Source organism: Pleurodeles waltl, chromosome 11 (assembly GCF_031143425.1).
Source record: "Pleurodeles waltl isolate 20211129_DDA chromosome 11, aPleWal1.hap1.20221129, whole genome shotgun sequence".
Lineage (NCBI taxonomy): Eukaryota > Metazoa > Chordata > Amphibia > Caudata > Salamandridae > Pleurodeles > Pleurodeles waltl.
The window spans coordinates 503,781,055-503,800,659 of record NC_090450.1 but is presented as its reverse complement, the minus strand read 5'-3'; the positions used below and the strand labels follow the sequence as shown (position 1 = coordinate 503,800,659).

The 19,605-nt window shown below is 46.3% G+C and overlaps 1 protein-coding gene across 2 annotated transcripts in view; it reads left to right on the top strand.

Annotated features, from left to right (window-relative positions):
• SCLY (selenocysteine lyase) overlaps nucleotides 1-19,605 on the top strand; it is a 201,795-nt gene that overhangs the window by 65,207 nt on the left and 116,983 nt on the right. For both annotated transcript variants that reach the window (XM_069213881.1, XM_069213883.1), the window contains exon 9: nucleotides 12,507-12,543. In XM_069213881.1, coding sequence (XP_069069982.1) covers nucleotides 12,507-12,543 — 37 coding nt within the window. The remainder of the gene's footprint in view (nucleotides 1-12,506; nucleotides 12,544-19,605) is intronic.

Sequence of the window (19,605 nt, the reverse complement as noted above, 5' to 3'; positions counted from 1 at the left end):
ACCAAAAGGTCACATCCGCACCTCATAGGCATTGCATTATACAAATCCCATGTAGTTAACATGAGTAAATGATCGATACTGATTATACTAGTTAAGCTGGTTAAACTGGTCAGGGACAGGTCGCGCTATAGTCGCTGCATCTAAGGCATAACAGTAGAACGGATATCCCATGTCCCTGTCCACTTCACCCACACTCTGTCATACTTAGCTGGGCACCCTCTTGCTTCGTATACTAATTTTACTTGTTATGCACACCAGTCCACCCCGTGCCACCATTTCGCCTGCGACTGTGCCATCTCCGCCTTCCAGCCAGCTGCAATATCACTTTTTGCCACCAGACATGCCACCCCCAGAAAGGCCAGCTCCGCTCTTGTGGACCCCACTCCCTCCAGGACACCCAATAAAAGCTGCAGCGGGGCAGCCTCCACCTTCAGGACTCTGGAGATTTCGGCTGTACCCGCTCGCAGTAGGTTGCTATGTGCGGGCAGCCCCACACCATATGGTAGAAGTCAGCGTTGGGGTCTGCACAGCGGGGGCAGTCTGCGTGTGGCAGGAGAACTGCCTTATACATTTTGTCGGCTGTGAGATAGGCTGTATGCAGATAGTAAGTTTGCACCACATGAAGGCGAGTGGTCATAGTCAAGGTTCTTGGGGCCATCAAGGCGTCTCTCCAGTCCTCGTCCTCTATGGGGCCCAGCCAGTTCTCCCACCGCTCTCGGAGTCTGCCAAATGTCTGTGCTGTGTTGGTGACCAGGGTGGGATATATTTGGGACACTCCTCCCCCTTAGACAAACCACCCATCAGGGATTTGGCCACCGCAGGGCCAAACTCAGGGAGGGTCGTGCCAGCTTGAACGTGTACACTCAGCGCATGTCTGAGTAGGTATCTATGGAACTGGGTCCCGGTGAGCGAGTACTTCTGTAGAAGCTCTTGGAAGGACCGCATGTGGGAGCCCGCCCAGACATCTCCCAAGGGTGAAATACCTATAAGGTCCCATTTCTGGATCCCTTCCAGTGCAGAGACCTCCCCCAGCCTTGTCCTGTGCCATAGCGGGGTTTGTTGGGTGAGTCATTGCCACCATCCCGTTGCTTCCTGTGCCGCGCTCCACCCCATCAGTACCACTCTTGTCTCCTCCGGGATCTTACGTGGCAGGGGCTTACCATACAGCATCCCACAAAAGCTAGGGAAGCCCATAGTCAGGAGTTCAAGTTGGTATGCTGGATCTGACCATCCACCTCCCAGCCAGTCATTAATCACCAGCAAATGCATTGCTAGGTAGTAGAGATAGAGATTGGACATTCCCAACCCTCCTTCATACACATCTCCTTGAAAAGTGCGGAATGCAAGCCAGGGCGAGTGTTATACGGCATTGCAAAGTTGCCCTTTACTGGATTGCTTCCATTGATTGTCTTTTGGACAAAGCTAACTGTTGGTGTCATACACAATCGTATTATTTTGTCCTTCAGGTTATGATTACGGCAGTGCACAAATACAGGTTTCGGTATCTTGATGTTATCAGAGTCACTGTTCAGAAGATGTCAGTTGGCGTTAATAATCAGTCTCACTTTGTCATTGGGGACAGAATGTCTTGTTATACATACTAGCTTAGATACCGCTTCAGGCTTCACCCCTTTCAACAACTGATAGAATCTTGCTCTTTTATCTGACTCCCTTGTTAACCTATTTGGGTAACGGCACCTTTTAAACTTCTCTACCATAAGCAACGCCTTGATATTACAATTTGCGATGTTCATGCAGTTGTGGCGCAGTCTTAGGAATTAGCCAAAAGGTATTACTTGCTTTAGATTCGTGGGATGGTAGCTGTTGAAACAAGCGTTGCGGGCAGTGAGTTTAACATGCAAATCCACTTCCAGTTTGCTTACCCTATGTTGGATCCATATAACTAAGAACTCAGCACTCTACCTTCTGGTGTTAGATGTAATTTAAAGGTTTGGGTCACATAAATTTAGCCAACTCATAGATTCCACAAGCATGTTCTCAATTGATGCCTTAATTTCACCTTATGTTATACGTTTATTAGGAAACTCTCAATGATAATGCTCGAGCCATACAAGTGCCACCTATTCCAGGTAGGTATTATGGTATTCTGGATCCTCCTGACAACTGTAGGTGTACAGCTTCCCATAAAATTTACTGAACTCTGCATTATATCTTTGCTAGTGAAAACCTGATCACATTTTCACAGTCACTGTAGGAGGCTGGCCTGGCTTGTAGTGGGTACCAGAGGTACTTACACCTTGTGCCAGGTCCAGTTATCCCTTATCAGTGTATAAGAGGTGTTTCTAGCAGCTTAGGCTGATAGAAGGTAGCTATGGCAAAGCAGCTTAGGCTGAACTAGGAGGCATGTAAAGCTCCTACTATACCACTGGTGTCATATGCACAATATCATAAGAAAACACAATACACAGAAGTACTAAAAATAAAGGTACTTTATTTTTATGACAATATGCCAGAAGTATCTCAGGGAGTACCCTCAGTATGAGGATAAGGTATATACACAAGATATATGTACACAAACCAAAATTATGCAGGTAATAGCAAGAAAGGTAATGCAAGCAGTGTAAAATTAAAGTAGATTGCAATAGGAGCACATAGGTATAGGGGCAACACAAACCATATACTCCAAAAGTGGAATGCGAACCACGAATGGACCCCAAACCTATGTGAGCTTGTAGAGGATCGCTGGGACTGTAAGAAACCAGTGAGGGTTAGAAAAATAGCCCACCCCAAGACCCTGAAAGGTAGGTGTAAAGTGCACCTACTACCCCCAGAGAGCACAGAAGTCGTGATAGGGGGATTCTGCAGGAAGAACAAACACCAGCAATGCAACAACAGTGGATTTCCGGACCTGAGTACCTGTAAGACAAGGGGACCAAGTCCAATAGTCGCAACAGTGTCGAGAGTGGGCAGGAGCCCAGGAAATGCCAGCTGAGGGTGCAAGGAAGCTGCCACCGGTTGGAAGAAGCTTTGAGTTCTGCAAGAAAGAAGAGAGCTAGGGACTTCTCCTTTGGAAGACGGATGTCCCACATCGCGATGAAGCTTGCAGAGGTGTTCCCACGCAGAAAGACAGCAAACAAGCCTTGCTAGCTGCAAGGGTCGCAGTAGAGGTTTTTGGATGCTGCTGTGGCCCAGGAGGGACCAGGATGTCGCCACTTAGAGGAGGAGACAGAGGGGGCCCCTAGCAAGTCAGGGAGCCCTCACAGAAACAGGCAACACCCGCAGAAGTACCTGAACAGGCACTTGGAAGAACAGTGAACCGGAGTCCACGCGAAGTCACAAAAGGGAGTCCCACAACGCCAGAGGACAACTCAGAAGGTTGTGCACTGCAGGTTAGAGTGTCGGGGACCCGGACTTGGCTGTGCACGAAGGAAATCCTGGAAGAGTGCATAGGAGCCGGAGCAGCTGCAAATCACGCGGTACCCAGCAATGCAGTCTAGCGTGGGGAGGCAAGGACTTACCTCCACCAAACTTGGACTGAAGAGTCACTGGACTGTGGGAGTCACTTGGACAGAGTTGCTGAGTTCCAGGGACCACGCTCGTCGGGCTGAGAGGGGACCCAGAGGACCAGTGATGCAGTCTTTAGGTGCCTGCGGTTGCAGGGGGAAGATTCCGTCAACCCACGGGAGATTTCTTCAGAGCTCCTGGTGCAGAGAGGAGGCAGGCTACCCCCAGAGCATGCACCACCTGGAAACAGTTGAGAAAGCCGGCAGGATGAAGCGATACAAGGTTGTTAGTAGTCGTCTTGCTACTTTGTTGCGGTTTTGCAGGCGTCCTGAGCAGTCAGCGGTCAATCCTTTGGCAGAAGGTGAAGAGGGAGATGCAGAAGAACTCTGGTGAGCTCTTGCATTCGTTATTTGGTCAGATCCCCAAAGCAGTGACCCTAAATAGCCAGAAAATGAGGTTTGGCTACCTAGGAAGGAGGATTGGTAAGAGCCTATCAGAAGGAGCCTCTGACGTCACCTGCTGGCACTGGCAACTCAGAGCTGTCCAGTGTGCCACAAACACTCCTGTTTCCAAGATGGCAGAGGTCTGGGACACACTGGAGGAGCTCAGGGCACCTCCCCTGGGAGGTGCAGGTCAGGGCAGTGGTCACTCCCCTTTCCTTTGTCCAGTTTCGCGCCAGAGCAGGGCTGGGGGATCCCTAAACCGGTGTAGACTGGCTTATGCAGAGATGGGCACCATCTGTGCCCATCAAAGCATTTCCAGAGGCTGGGGGAGGGAGGCTACTCCTCCCCAGCCCTCACACCTATTTCCAAAGGGAGAGGGTGTTACACCCTCTCTCAGAGGAAGTCCTTTGTTCTGCCTTCCTGGGCCAGGGCTGCCTGGACCCCAGGAGGGCACAACCCTGTCTGATGGGTTGGCAGCAGCAGCAGCTGCAGTGGAGACCCCGGAAATGCAGTTTGGCAGTACCCGGGAACTATGCTAGAGACCCGGGGGATCATGGAATGATCTTAGACATGTTACATGGCCATGTTCGGATTTACCATTGTGACGCTGTACATAGGTAGTGACCTATGTACAGTGCACGCGTGTAATGGTGTCCCCGCACTCACAAAGTCCGGGAAATTTGCCCTGAACAATGTGGGGGCACCTTGGCTAGTGCCAGGGTGCCCACACACTAAGTAACTTTGCACCCAACCTTCACCAGGTGAAGGTAAGACATATAGGTGACCTATAAGTTACTTAAGTGCAGTGGTAAATGGATGTGAAATAACGTGGACGTTATTTCACGCAGGCTGCAGTGGCAGGCCTGTTTAAGAATTGTCAGAGCTCCCTATGGGTGGCAAAAGAAATGCTGCAGCCCATAGGGATCTCCTGGAACCCCAATACCCTGGGTACCTCAGTACCATATACTAGGGAATTATATGGGTGTACCAGTATGCCAATGTGAATTGGTAAATTTAGTCACTAGCCTGTTAGTGACAAATTTGGAAAGCAGAGAGAGCATAACCACTGACGTTCTGGTTAGCAGAGCCTCAGTGAGACAGTTAGGCATCACACAGGGAACACATACAGGGCACATATTGCCTGACAGGCTCCCAGTGACACATAGACTAAAACAACATATATACAGTAAAATATGGGGGTAACATGCCAGGCAAGATGGTACTTTCCTACAGTCACCTGCACAATTGTTTTGATATACCTCTCTATTTTAAGTAGCCAAGCCAACATTGTCCCTGGCCTCTCTCCCTCTCTGTACAGTTTTGCATGTGCATGACGATTAAGAAAATTCACCTCACTATCAGCTTGATCTCAAAATCAATGTATTAATGTATTTAGTTCAGTCAGATGTATAATGTGATTCTTTAAGTTAACCTGTCTCTCAAGATTGTTGATGTCACAATCAGTATATTCTGACTGTGCCGGGATATCCCTAAGAGCACCTGCTTGCTTGGCCATTTATATAGTAAGAATGTAAGCTTTAAAATCTTCCCAGATTGTAGTCCACTTAGGGACTGATCCTCTTTAAATACAAAGTATTCATTATAGCTTTCCTCCTTCAACACCGCATCCATTAGGTTCTCTGAAGGGAACCTCCTTCTGGATTGAGGCAACCCAGAACAAGGGAACAATGTATCTGAATTGGAGAATGATCAAACAGTGTGTGAGGGAGGTAGACAACATCTGACACCCAAATGATAGCATTGCACCCTATCAACCATAAATCTATCCGGCGTAACACATCATGAGGGTAGGCGTAAAAACCGTACTCTCTTGTGCTGTGTCACAGTCTCCAAGTGTCAGTGCCGCCTAGCATGTCTACATTATCATTCAGCCTGTATGTGGCTAAGGAATTACGTGCAGTATAACCTCTGGATCTGTCTTTGAGCATTGAGTGTGAGATTAAAGGTACCCCCAGTATAGACATGTCCGTGTCAATCCGTCCGATGGTAGTTTGTATGTTGTTAAAATAATCAGGCGAGTGAGTGTTTGGCGCACAAGTGTTGAGCAGTATCATTTTCCTATTATACAAAGTGCAGTAGAGCAATAGAAACTTGCCTTCAGGGGCTTCAACCTTTGCTATGCACCCCTGGAGTGTGTACTGTAAGATGAGGAGACTCTAAACTGGCCCAATTTTTCGACAAAACTAGGGGAGTGCTAGGATGCATGATGTACATGTGTCTCTTGTAGCATTGCTATACCCACCCCATATCTGTCCAAGTATGGCTAAACTCGACTGGCTTTCGGGGTATTGTTCAGTCTTCTTTTATTCCAAGACATAATTCTTACAATTTTATTGACAAGGGCATATGTAGAGAGCATATGTAAAGTGGCATAAGTTAATAGCGAGAGTGTAGCTCAATATGGTTCATTGAACCCTTTTTGACAGGTGTGACAGAGACCTCAAGCAAACATTGACAGTTAAAGTGTTAACAACCCCCGACAACTGGCCCTCGCCCAAGTTGATCTTAAGCCGCACAGGGTGTATGCCTTTGCAATGAAGGCCGCCCTTGACCTCCATGAATTGGTTTCCTGCCTCCTGGATCTGCAAATTAAAGTCTGGAAAAAATTGTGCCCTGATGTTGCAGCAGGCGTTTTTGATGCACTTTGAGAATTATAGTGTCTTTGTCCATGTAGTTTAGGAGTTTGGCTATTAGTGGCCTAAATGGGGCCCCATGAGGATGTCTAGGGCCAAGTGAATGATGGCCCTCTCAACCAAGAAGACCTTGGCGAAATGAGGCTGCCAACGGTTACTGCAGGAGATTTTCGACATAGAATCTGGGCTGCCCAAATTTGTAGACTCCAGCAATGCATATATTATTTCTACAGGAGGAACGTGCCTCCATGTTTACATTTTTGGCCAGAGTATTTTCCATTTGTTTAACCATCTGTGATACCCTCATAGTTGGCACAGCAATCCAGGTTCCTTAGCTCTGCACCATTGTTTCATACATTTTGGTGGCACATGCTTTCCATTAGATGGTCAAGTCTGGCATTGACAGAGTTCATTTTGTTATCTATGGATGTGAGGCTAGATTTTAGGTCCAGGAGTGTGGCCTTAGTGTAATTGGTAATGGGAGTTTGCAAGTGTGCTCTGTTTGGTAACCACTTTCCCCATTTTCTATTTTAACAGTGTTGACGAATGGTGCCACTAAGGTATTGAGTTCCAGGACCCACCACACGTCAAGTCTCCTCTATTATGTTCAGCAATATAGCCAGGGGGCATTGCTGTCTTACCTGGTCATTCCCGTTATCCAGTCGGCAGTTTTTTTACATGGCTGTTGGCATCTGCGCCGCTCACTACACTGATGGATTCGGTTGCATGTTAAGATAGACATACAATATGATTAAAATCTGTCCAGTATTTATGTTATGTAGCAGGCAGTTTTGTTGGCGGATTATTACATAAGCATTATCAACAGTTTCAATAATGGGCTGTCTTCCCTCAGTCATTCTAACCTTTCCAGAAAATCTAGCCCTGTCACAGAAGGGCCCAATCTAGAACAAGCCAATAGCTGTTCCAACTGTTCAGAAGGTTGGCCCCACCAAAAGTCTTAGCTACCTGTAACTTGCAGTGGCATGCCATGGCAAGCTCCCACTCGGCTGCTTCATCTTTTCAGGGACAGGGCACTGCATCCCTCACTTATCACCCGGCCTCAGACCTCCTGATCTGCCTTTCACTTCACTCGGGTGGGTAGGCTGCCCAACTGTGAAACCAGTGTAGCGAGCAAGACACAAAGGGCTGGATTGGCACCTAACTCGGCGGGGGCACTACAGGAGCAACCCCAGGCTAACCAAGCAGACCTTTATTACAGCTGGGCCTCTTGAGGCCTTCCCCCATGTGTAGACCGCAGTCCTTATGAGTCAGGCAGTGCCGCCATGGGGATTGGGTCTGTGGCACATTCAGAACTGCTCCACAGCCAGCACAGTGTCCTGCATATTTCAGCAACCTCTTGTCTTCAATTAATATTGCAGAGCCATATATTGGAACAGAATTTTCTGGCCTGAATGCGGAGCATGATTCCTATGCGGCCATCTTGGCCTAGGCCACACCCCGACACTGCATTGTTTTCCCTTTTAAAAGGACTGATTTTAAACAATGTGTGGTCATCTTCTACTTTCATGTTTAAAAAAGTAGGTCAGATTTACTCTAATTGACTAAGGGCCTGAGTTAGATTTCGTCAGGGGGGACTACTCTGTCACAAACGTGACCGATATCCTGTCCGCTGTATTACGATCTGATTATCTCCTTCGGGATTAATAATATGGTGGATAGGACATCCGGCGTCACATTTCTGATGGAGTATTCCCTCCGCCAAGACCTAAATCAGGCCCCAAGTCTTCAGAATCTGCAAAAGCTATCAGTCTTCCTTGCTTATTGAGTTTACTTAGGGACCCTTAGGTTACTAGGGCATTATTGGCAAACTTAAATCATTTTTGATACTCCTTGCAAATCTTACAATTTTGAGAGACAATTTTCATCCATTTGTCTTTGCAAAGAAGTCTTTGCAACACACACACAGCACACCTGTCTTGTACCTTCTTGTAGTAGCAGCTCTTAAGATGTGTAGTCATTCAATATGATACTAGGAGTTGTTATATAACCTACAACCACCAAATCTTTATATTTTCTTCTGGACCAATCTTCAACAAAGAAAGCTCCAGCTCAACCTATTGAATGAATCAACTAAGATCAGTTTTTCACTCTATTAGGATCTCCAGCACATCAACCAGTACTTGGTAGAACAGCTTTCCCACAGCATTCAAGAGCACTGTTGATCTGCACAACAAGCAGTGCTTAGGCCTCTTTATCTGATTTGGGAATGCCAATCGCATTTACTCTTGCCCTAGCAGATAGGATCCTACTGCTTTTAAAAGTGAAGCAAAATAACTCAGATGGAGAACCAGCATGTGAGCCATTGTAGGTCAAAACAGCTGTAAGTGCCATAAGGATCTCCATTTGTTTTTCATTTGTCTCTCTGTTCTCCTGATACCTGTTTGGAGTTGAAACCCATAAGGTACTCATCCTGTTCGATATAATTCTTAACCATTTGTGAGTACACATATGGCAAAAGGATGGGAACTCCCTTTTATTTGCTGCATTAGTTTTAACTTTTAGTAATCATGTTGGAGGTTACCTCCTTTTTTCCCTTTTTCATACAAAATCCTCCCTAGAGGGCTCAAAAAGGCCTTTTGTATCTTGTGCCATCAAGCTATGGGCTGCAATAATAAGGTGGTCAGAGGGTGGCACATGAAAATACTACTATGCCACTAGAGCACTGATTCAAAAATTGCACAAAGACAACAGCCATCCATTTGATGGTTGGCAGAATGCCCAGCTAACCCACCACTTACTCCTACCATGCAAAACAAAGCACAGTTTCATCACAAGTCCTAAGACTGTTAAGGAGTGCCCCAATTTATAAGATGCTTTTAGAAAATGGGTTGTGACCACAGTCCTAGTGAGGGTAAGTCGGGTAAACACTCTAAATTAACCTGTGCTCACCCTCTGGTAGTTTTGCACAGAGCAGTCAGGCTTAACATGAGGCAGTGTGTAAAGTATTTGTGCAATAGGCCTACAATACAGTAGTCAATGAAAACACCACAGAAAGACTCCACACCAGTTTAGAAAATTAGATAATGGTTATTTGAGTAAAACAAGACCTAAATGACGAATATCCAATAAGTAGAATTCGAGATCTGACTTTTGAAAGATTTAATATGAAAACAGTGCTCAAAAGTCAATAGCGATCAAAAGGTTACTTGAGGTCACAAGGAATGGCAGAATCCAGCAGCACCAGGAGAGTTGCAGGCAGTCTTTGATGTCCCATAGTCTGCAGAAACAGGGGGCAAGCCAACAATCCCTTGGAGAATCCTGGGTTCAAGCATGTAGAAAACATGTCAGGTCCTCCTCACTTGAGGCAGTAGGAAGCAGCAGGCCGACACAGCAGAGCAAGTAGCAAAGTATCAGTCCCTCCTACAACACAGTACACAACAAGCAGTAGGCCAAAACAGCAAAGCAGTTGCGGATTGGCAGTCCCTCCTTGCAGCACAGCAGTCCTTCTTCCTGGCAGAATGTCCTTAGTTCCAGTAGAATTCTGATTTGGTGGGGTTTGGGGTCCTGTGTTTATACTTAGGTGCCCTGGTTTTGGAAGGTGCAATAAACTTCCAGGCATTCCTTTGAAGTACACAAGATCCCTGTCCTTCCTTCCCTAGCTCTAGACACTCTGCGGGGGTTATGAAGACCTTTGTGTGGGTAGACGCACAGCCCTATTCAGGTGTGTCATCTTCTCCTTTCCATTTAGCCCAGGAAGACCGTATAGCTTGGTGATGGGCCATCTGTATGCAAATATTACATCCAAGCTCCCTTTGTGTGTGACTGTCTAAAGGGAATGCACAAAGCCCAGCTGTCATCTATCCCAAACCTGTATTCAGAGACAGGCAAAGGCATAGAATGGTTAAAAAAAATGCCAACTTTCTAAAACTGGCATTTTCAGAAGTACAAATTAAAATCTGACTTCGCCACAAGTTGTGACTTTAAATTGTGCGTCCAGAGAAACCAAACTCCATATTTCTATCTTTCCCCAAATTGGAAATTACACTTAAAAGATGTTTCAAGATAACCCCAATGTTAGACTGTAGGAGAGATAGGTCTTTCAGTAGTGAAATATGATTTTAGAGATTTTTTACTACCTGGACATGTTAAACTTAAAAGTACATGTCCAACTTTTTCAATACACTGCACCTAGCCCTTGGGGTTAATTGGGGCCTACCTTTGGAGTCAGTTACATGTAATAAAAAGGAAGGTTTAGGCCTGCAAGTGGGTACACTTGCCAGGTTGAAATGGCAATTTAAAACTCCATACACAGGCTCTGCAGTTGCAGGCCTAAGACATGTTTGAAAGGCTACCGTAGTGGGTGGCACAATCAGTGCTGCAGGCCCTCTAGTAGCATTTAATTTACAGGCCCTGGACACATGTAGTGTACTTTACTAGGGACTTGAAAGTAAACTAAATATGCCAATTGTGGAGTAGCCAATGTTACCATGTTGAGATTACAGAGCACCTGCACTTTAGCACTGGTCGGTAGTGGTAAAGTTCCCAGAATCCTAAAGGTCAGCAAAAATGAGTTAGAAAAACAGTAGATCAGAGGCAAAAAGTTAAGGGAAACCACACCAAGGATGCCAGATGCTTAGTGGACAAAGTAAGTTGCCCATTTTGATTTATTGTGAACACTTGGACAAAATTGTCAAACCGTTTCTTTATAGTCTGTATAGAATACTGGTCACATCAGTGCTTCCTTTTGTGTGCCTACCTACCCTAGGAGTACTTTCCTATTCCTCTGAAAGTTAGGCAGCGGTGATGCACTATCAGTGGAAAATGCAAGGACTTCTCCCTGGGTTGCAGTTTTTTTACACACCTACACAATTAATGAAAAAAGGACAATAAGTCCCTTAAATGTGTAAGATCAAGTTGAACAAGACCATAAGACAGTACCTTCAGAGTTCCTTGTGACTGTCATTGATGGGTGAATCTGGAGTCCAATGGACCATGGTACACATATTCCAAAGACACCTCATCCAGTCAGAATTTGTAAACAAAGTTATTTTGGGTTTGCCTTTTTGCCAGCAGTGGTGACTGGGATATAAAATGGTTGTCTCACTGGGTGAATGCTGAAAGAAATACTCATATATTTATATGCTGTATTTTTATGCTGCAAAGCATGCCTTCTTGCTGCCACTTCAACACACTTTGTTAAACACAAACTATGCATATTGTGATGGAAATATGGGTGCAGGTTTGGGTTTCGTGCTGGGAATAAGTATGAGACTTGTAATATTCCTTGGAGCTTGGGGTGGTCTTATCATTTTTCTCCTCTGACCATCAAAAAGCTGCCCTTTTGCAGTGTTGGGCCAAGTTCAGTTACCTCAGTTGGGTAAAAGCAATTTGTGATTGGATGATACGCAATGTAAAGTATGTGAGTTGGTGGTCATGAAATACTTTACACTGAAGTATACCGAGAACTAACTGATTCTCTGAGCAAGAGAATGGCAGGATGCCAGAGAAGAATATAAAGGTGCAGAAACAGGACCGATGAGGGAGGGGCAGGGGAAGTGTTCATTGTACTTGCATATAGGTTTGCATAAGGGGAGTAACCAATACAAAAATTGTCTTATTTCTATTATATTCATCTCATATTTGATGGGCTAATCTTGCTCATTTAAAAAACTTCGAGATATGTTGTATGAGGTATATGAGGGTGTTTTTGTGCCTGGGAATGTTAAAGAGAAGAGTTAACGTGGTATTTGGCATTGGTAGTGTCTGACCTGTAGACATCATTATGAAGCCTTTAATTCATGTATTAAAGCAATAGAAAGTCAGTGGCCTCATCTTTCTACCAAAGGCTTTTTTGGTGTTACTGTGTAAATTCCTGGTCCTCTCCCATACTGGGGTGGATGTCTCATTATCCTAGATAAGTATAGCTCTTGAACTAGGAACACTGTACTCACTATACTGGCTAATACATACTTTTTCCTTTCAGGACCGAGAACACCCCAATGATTGCTGGCCTCGGAAAGGTGAGAATGGATACAACTCAATATTTGTGTTCTAGAATCTCCTGTCTGAGCATGTTACATGATTCCTTAACTTTAGGTTCTGAAGTAAATCAAAAGAAGATGTATGTAAATCGTCCATTTATTCACTGAAGACACTCACATTTACGCCAGTTCACTGTACCACCTTATCCCATCTCCACCACAGGGCTATAAATCTGTGATTCCTCTGGGGTCTTCTGACATTTCCTTTGTCATCAGAAGTAATTCGCATTTTTTCTAAGACAGATGATGCTGGAGGACTCAACCAATGATTATATCATTTTTTTTTTTTACTTTCTTGACTCTGAGGGTCTAAGCACTTAGGATCTGTGTTATAATTGGGGTCTCTAGTTGTCAGTCATTTTGCACCTCGTCCAAGTAGGGACCCTCCCTCTAGTCAGGTAAAGCGAGATACCCAGTTCAGATAACACCTGCTCACCCCCTTGGTAGCTTGGCACAAGCAGTCAGGCTTATCTCAGAAGCATTGTGTAAAGCATTTGCACATAACACACAGTAATACAGTGAAAATACACCACACCAGTTTTAAAACAATAGCCAAAATTTATCTCTATAAAACAAGGCCAAATACGATAAAAATTCAACATACAATGAATAAGATACGAATTTTGCAAGAATTACTTAAAAAGACAGTCCCTTGAAGTCAATAGCTCCGTCTGGGGCTATCGCTGCATTGTGAACAACAAATCCAACAGTTCAGGCCGGCCGCAGCATCGCAGGGCAGCTGCGGTGATGAGGAAGACCCGCAAACAGTATCTTGGAAATGCAGGGCGTCGTGATCCTTGCGATGAATTCTGGAGAGCGGCGCTGCTGGCGTTGCGTACGGAGTTCAGTGCGGGGGTCGTCGGGCTCTTGTAGTCACACGCATTCCAGATCGAACTCCAGGCTGATGAAGTCAGGAGCGATGGCGTGGATGTCGTCCAGGCTGTGGTGCGAAGCGGGATGATGGGACGTGCGGTTCCCACAGGTCACGGTGCAGGCAGCATCTTGGTGACAGTTTCCAGCGGTGTCAGTGAGTCCTAGGCTGTGGGGTGGTGCGACGTGTGGTGTCACCAGGTCACGGTGCAGGCAGCGGGGTCGTCAATGCTGAAGCAGTGTTGTCGGAAGGCCCAAGTCTGCAGTGCGGCGCAGGACGGGCTCTCTGCGGTGTCCATGGGTGACGACACTGGAGTCGAGTTTGCCCTGCAAAGCGGGCAGTGCAGCTCTGTGCAATGTCGGCAGGTCACGGTGCAGGCAGCGGCGTCGTTGGTGACATCGCAGTGATTTTTCTTCTTGAACAGCATAAAACACACAGTTCCCACTGCTGTAGATAGATGAAACAGAAGTCTTTGATATCCCTGAGACTTCCAAATGGAGGCAAGCTCTACTCCAAGCCCTTGGAGAACTCTCTCAAGCAGGATACACATAAAAATTTACCCTTTGCTCTCTTTTAAGACAGAAGCAGCAACTGCAGGCCAACCTAGCAAAACACAGTCACTGGCAAAGGGGTGGTACTCCTCCTCCAGCTCTTCATCTCTTCTCCTTGTCAGAGGTTCCTCTTGATCCAGATAGATTTAAAAATTCTGGGGTTTTGAGTCTACTGCTTTTACCTAGTTCTGCCTTTGAAGTAGGCAAATTCAAAGGAAAGTCTCTGTAGTTGATGCCTTGCCCAGGTCTGACCCCAGACACACTCCACCGGGTGCTGCATTGTTTGAGGACAGGCTCACAGCCCTTTCAGCTGTAAGTGTTGGTTCCTCCCTCCCCAATCTAGCCCAAGAGACTCATCAGGATATGCAGGCTACACCTCAGCTCCCTTTTTGTCACTGTCTAGAAGGAATTCATAACAGCCCAACTGTCAGTCTGACCCAGACGTGGAATACACAAGCAGGCAGAGGCACAGAATGGTTTAAGCAAGTAAATGCCCACTTTCTAAAGGTGGCATTTTCAAACTGACAACCTAAAAACCGGCTTTACCAAAAAGTGTATTTTTAAATTGTGAGTTCAGAGACCCCTAACTCCAGATCTCTATCTGCTACCAAAGGGAAGCTGCACTTAAAAGATATTTAAAGGCAGCCCCCATGTTAACATATGAGAGAGACATGCCTTGCAACAGTAAAAAATGAATTTGCAAGTCTTTCACTATCAGGACATTTAAAACACACCAGTAAATGTCCTACCTTCTAAATACACTGCACCCTACCCATGGGGCTACCTAGGGCCTACTTTAGTAGTGCCTTACATGTAGTAATAGAGAAGGTTTGGGCCTGGCAAGTGGGTACACTTGCCGGCTCGAATTGGCAGTTTAAAACTGCACACACAGACACTGCAGGGGCAGGTCTGAGACATGTTCACAGGGCTACTCATGTGAGTGGCACAATCAGTGCTGCAGGGCCACTAGAAGCATTTGATTTACAGGCCCTGGGCACCTCTGGTGCACTTTAGTAGGGACATACCAGTAAATCAAATATGCCAATCATGGATAAACCAGTCACCAATACAATTTACGTACGGAGCACTTGCACTTTAGCCCTGATCTGCAGTGGTAAAGTGCGCAGAGACAATAAACCTGAAAAAACAGATCTGAAAAAAATAGGACGAAGGAGGAAAAAAGTTTGAGAATAACACTGCAAAAAGGGCCATTTCCAACAATCTGTATGTAACTTTCTACCATTTTAAAAGAGAATACAGAACTGTAAGATAGTGACTGCATTAGTTTGATAAAATGTTGGCTAATACATGCCTACAAGAAAATGTATTTATAACCTAGCATGAGGTCCTCAGACATAGGAAGGAGACATGACCATTGCTTATCAATGTATCAATGCTGCTTTAATTTCATTTACTATGTGGTTTCTGGACAGGAAATGTTCACAGAGATGTACAGGACTTTGCCACCATCTCTAAAATATCCCAAGTTACGTATTTGGTTCTAAAAACCTGAAAGTACAAATGACCTGCAGTAACTGAATATCTTTGATGAGGGTTCAACTATTTTGTTACTTAGGTATCCAATTCCAAACTGAATTGGCTCACATAGGAGTTCCAGAACACTTTAATATAGATATAAATATCTCTCTAGGTATAAAAAAAAGTCTATCTAAAGGCAACCTCCATCTATTTCTATGCCATATCATATCTTAAAATGGAAACAAACATTTACTGAAAACAATACAGGTTGCAGTAGAGTTAAACATGAGGAAGGTAGTAAGATAAACTGGGGAAATGTGCCAGTTATACGTAACTGACAGAAGTATAACTTGCACTGCCATAAATTTAGAGGTAGGATGTGAGATCATAAGCAGTGCATCACAGCGATGTAAGTTATACTTACACTTCTGTCTAGGGGAGGGCAATGTAAGAGTGTACTCTGGGACAGCTTATTGCTACCACAGTGTTTTCCCTGACCCTCTTCTCCTGTGTAATCAGACTGCGGCGCAAAAGGTGGGTAAGAGAATGCACCGCTCCTTTCTCATTCCTTACTGAAGTATGAGGGGATTTCAATAATGTGGGTAGACTGGGGGACCTAAAATGGACAATATTTTACAGTTTCTTTTGAAATATGCAAACTATTTCACTATGTTTGTGAAATATGGGTTTTAGGAGCATAATTACAGTCCAGAACCACTATGCAAAACTTTACTGTTGTCCCTTTTATTAAAACTAATGTTCATGAAAGGTGAACAAGCCTGAGTAGTCTGATTACAATTGGTAACCAAAATTGTCTGTACCTTACAGAGAGCAACCTCAGCACTATCCCTTCTACAGACACAGTGCATTTTTAGGAAAGCATGTTTTCCCTAAACGTCTACATTATTCTTAATTAACTAGTTTGCTCTTTTTTTTTTCTACTAGTGACTACCAAACAGTATTGTCAAGTATTCCCCTTACTGTTTTTTTTAACAGCTCTGCAATATAAAAATATTTACTATAGCTAACTTGTGTAATATAGTCTGTTATTGCCATTGACCCTGAGCACCTCCAGTATCCCACCATGCCTCAGGGGTGAAGGAAAGGTGACAGTTGGTTCACAGTTAGGTCAGTTCTTTTTTCCGGCTTCTTCTGAGAGGATCCTGGAGTATTGAGCTCTCAGTTTTTCTGAGTTTTTCTCAGAAACATTCTTTAAAAAAAGCGTTTTTTCACTTTTCATTCGACAAATAACATCTTTGTCTGAGCTAGGCAGTTTTTTCCTGACAGAAAAATGCCTTCACTTTTTGTCAAATGCCCTGCTTGTGGGAAGAAGAAGGCCCAGTCAGATCCCCACTCTCTGTGTATAGTGTGCCTGCCTCAGAGTCACTGCCCTGACACTTGTAAGTACTGCAAGAATATGTCTAAGAGGACTCTGAAAGACAGAGAGAAGGTCCAGCTACATGGGCTTCAGGAGAGGCAAAGAACATCGTCCTCCTCACTTCCCAGACAACCAGCAGGCCATTCTCAGGAGAGAATGGCTCGGTCGACGTCAGCAGGTAGGAAAGTACCTGTTTGTTCACCGTCGACGTCGTCGCTACCACCGTCTCACCGGCACAGATCGCCGTCAACGGCGACACACCCGACGTCGAAGGAAACGGCGTCGAGGGAACATCATCGCAGGGGCAGGTCTCCGTCGACGGCAGCCCGCCGATCGACATTGAGCCATCGCCGGCGTGCCAGGTCGCCGCCAAAGGCTGTGTGCCCCCGACGTCAGGACACACGACGTCGAAATCACCACGACGGCATGAGAGACATCCGCCGTCGACCTCCCACCGCTCCACGTCGAGGCACACGACGGCGAGCAGGTCGAGGTCCAAGGATCGCCGTTCGACGTCAAGGCACTCTGCGTCGAGGCACTCAACATCGAGGCACTCAACGTCGAGGCAAGAGCAACCGGCTGGGCACCCTTCGACGTCGACACAGCCATTTACGTCGACACAGGTTTTACCTGTCCCACAGGGAGCAGAACATCGCCCCACGCCAGACAAGGCCGCGCCATCTCCAGTGGTCTCCATACCGAGCGACTCTTCTCGGTCAAGAGCGGCATCATCTGGGCATGTCTCGCCCATCAATCTATCTCCGAGATGGCTGGAGAGCCTTAACAGACCAGCGGCCTCCCCAGATTCGCAATATTCGCGAATGTATTCACCTACTGCCTCCCTGTCAAGAACGCCATCACCGACAGCCAGGGCAGGACGGGCTCGTTCTGCTCCTCGCCAACCGGCCGCGAGGCCTAGGCGCTCTGCTACAGCGTCTCGCAGCAGGTCTCGTTCTCAACGAAGATCCAGGTCTCGTTCAAGAAGAAGATCACCCTCTTGGTCTTCATCAGGTTCATCTGTGGGTCGTTACTCACCCACCCTAACAGATTCACCACCTGCTAGAGTCTCACCGGTGGATGACATTACCACGTTTAACGAGGTGCTGCTAAGAGGAGCGCAGAAACTCAACATAGAGGTTCCAGAGCCATCTACCTCCTCATCAGTCATCTTTGAGACTCTACAACAGAGATCAGCATAAAAAAAGCTGCTGCCTCTAGTGCCTGGTTTGTTGCAGCCAACCATGGACACTTTTCTGGCCCCAGCCTCGCTTAAATCTGCCCCGGCTAGGATTCTCAAAAAATACAAGGCTCCCGAACAGGACCCTTTGTTCCTCAGGAAGGATCCGCCACCGGACTCGGTTATAATAGCTGCCGCCCGAAAGACCCACTCGGTGGCATCTTCATCCACGGTACCCCCGGATAAAGAGAGCAGGCATCTAGACTCTCTGGGGAGAAAGATATGCAGGACGGCGGCTTCGGCAATGAAAGTCTCCAGTGCTTCGTCGCTCCTGGGCAGGTATGATCGTTCTCTGTGGGACTCTCTCAGTAGATTCACAGAAAAATTGCCCAGAGAGGACAGACAAGATTTCCAGGAGATACTGCAAGAAGGATGCCTGGTATCCAACCAGGTTATCAGCGCGGCGGCAGATGGGGCGGATTTAGCTGCTCATGGGTACGCACATGGAATCTGTGCAAGGAGATCTTCCTGGCTGAGACTCACTGGTTTGAAACAGGAAGCACAACAACGCATCCTGAATCTCCCATTCGCCGGGAACTCTCTATTCGGTGCCCATGCGGACGAAGAAATGGCCCGCATGAAGACCGAGGTGGATACCATGAGGGCAGTGGGCCTGGAAAGAAAGAAAGATTTCAGGCGGAGGTACAGGCCGTATGACAGGCGCCCTTTCCAGCAGAGGGTTCAAACCCCTCATTGGTCTCAAAGGTCACAGCAACGACAGGGACGCCCTCTTTTTCAACGGAGAAACACAAGGGAGCGAGGGTCAAGTAGACCTCAACAGTCCACTCCGAAAGCACCCACCAAGCAATGAAATCTCGCTTCCCTCGACACTGTACACCACTCCGGTGGGGGGGAAGTATTACAGCTTATCTTCACGAGTGGCACTCTATCACAAGAGACAAATGGGTGCTCAATATTGTCGAACATGGCTATTCTCTTCTTTTCAAACAGCCTCCACCACGCTTGCCACCAACCAAAGACAATCCATCTCATCTCAGCTTGCTACGCAAGGACGCTCTCGCCCTCCTAAAAAAGAATGCCATAGAAAAGGTTCCACCTGCACGCATAGGACAGGGGGTCTACTCCTGTTACTTTCTGGTGGCGAAGAAGGGTCGAGAGGGCGTTTTCAGGCCAATTCTGGACCTACGGCTGCTGAACAAATACATAAGGAAACAGAAGTTCAGGATGCTAGCGCTTCACCAGATTTTCCCTCAACTACATCAGGGAGACTGGATGTGCTCCATCGACCTGCAGGATGCGTACTTTCACATCCCAATAGCTCCCAAACATCGAAAATTCCTGCGCTTCCGAGTAGCGTTACAGCATTACCAGTTCAGAGTTCTACCCTTTGGCCTGAAATCTGCCCCAAGAGTTTTCTCGAAATGTATGGCAGTGGTGGCGGCGCATCTTCGAAAACAAAGGATATACATATTTCCATACCTAGACGACTGGCTACTGAAGGCTTCTTCTCCGGAGCAGGCGAGAAGCCATCGGGACATTGTACTCGGAGTTTGCGAAGCTCTAG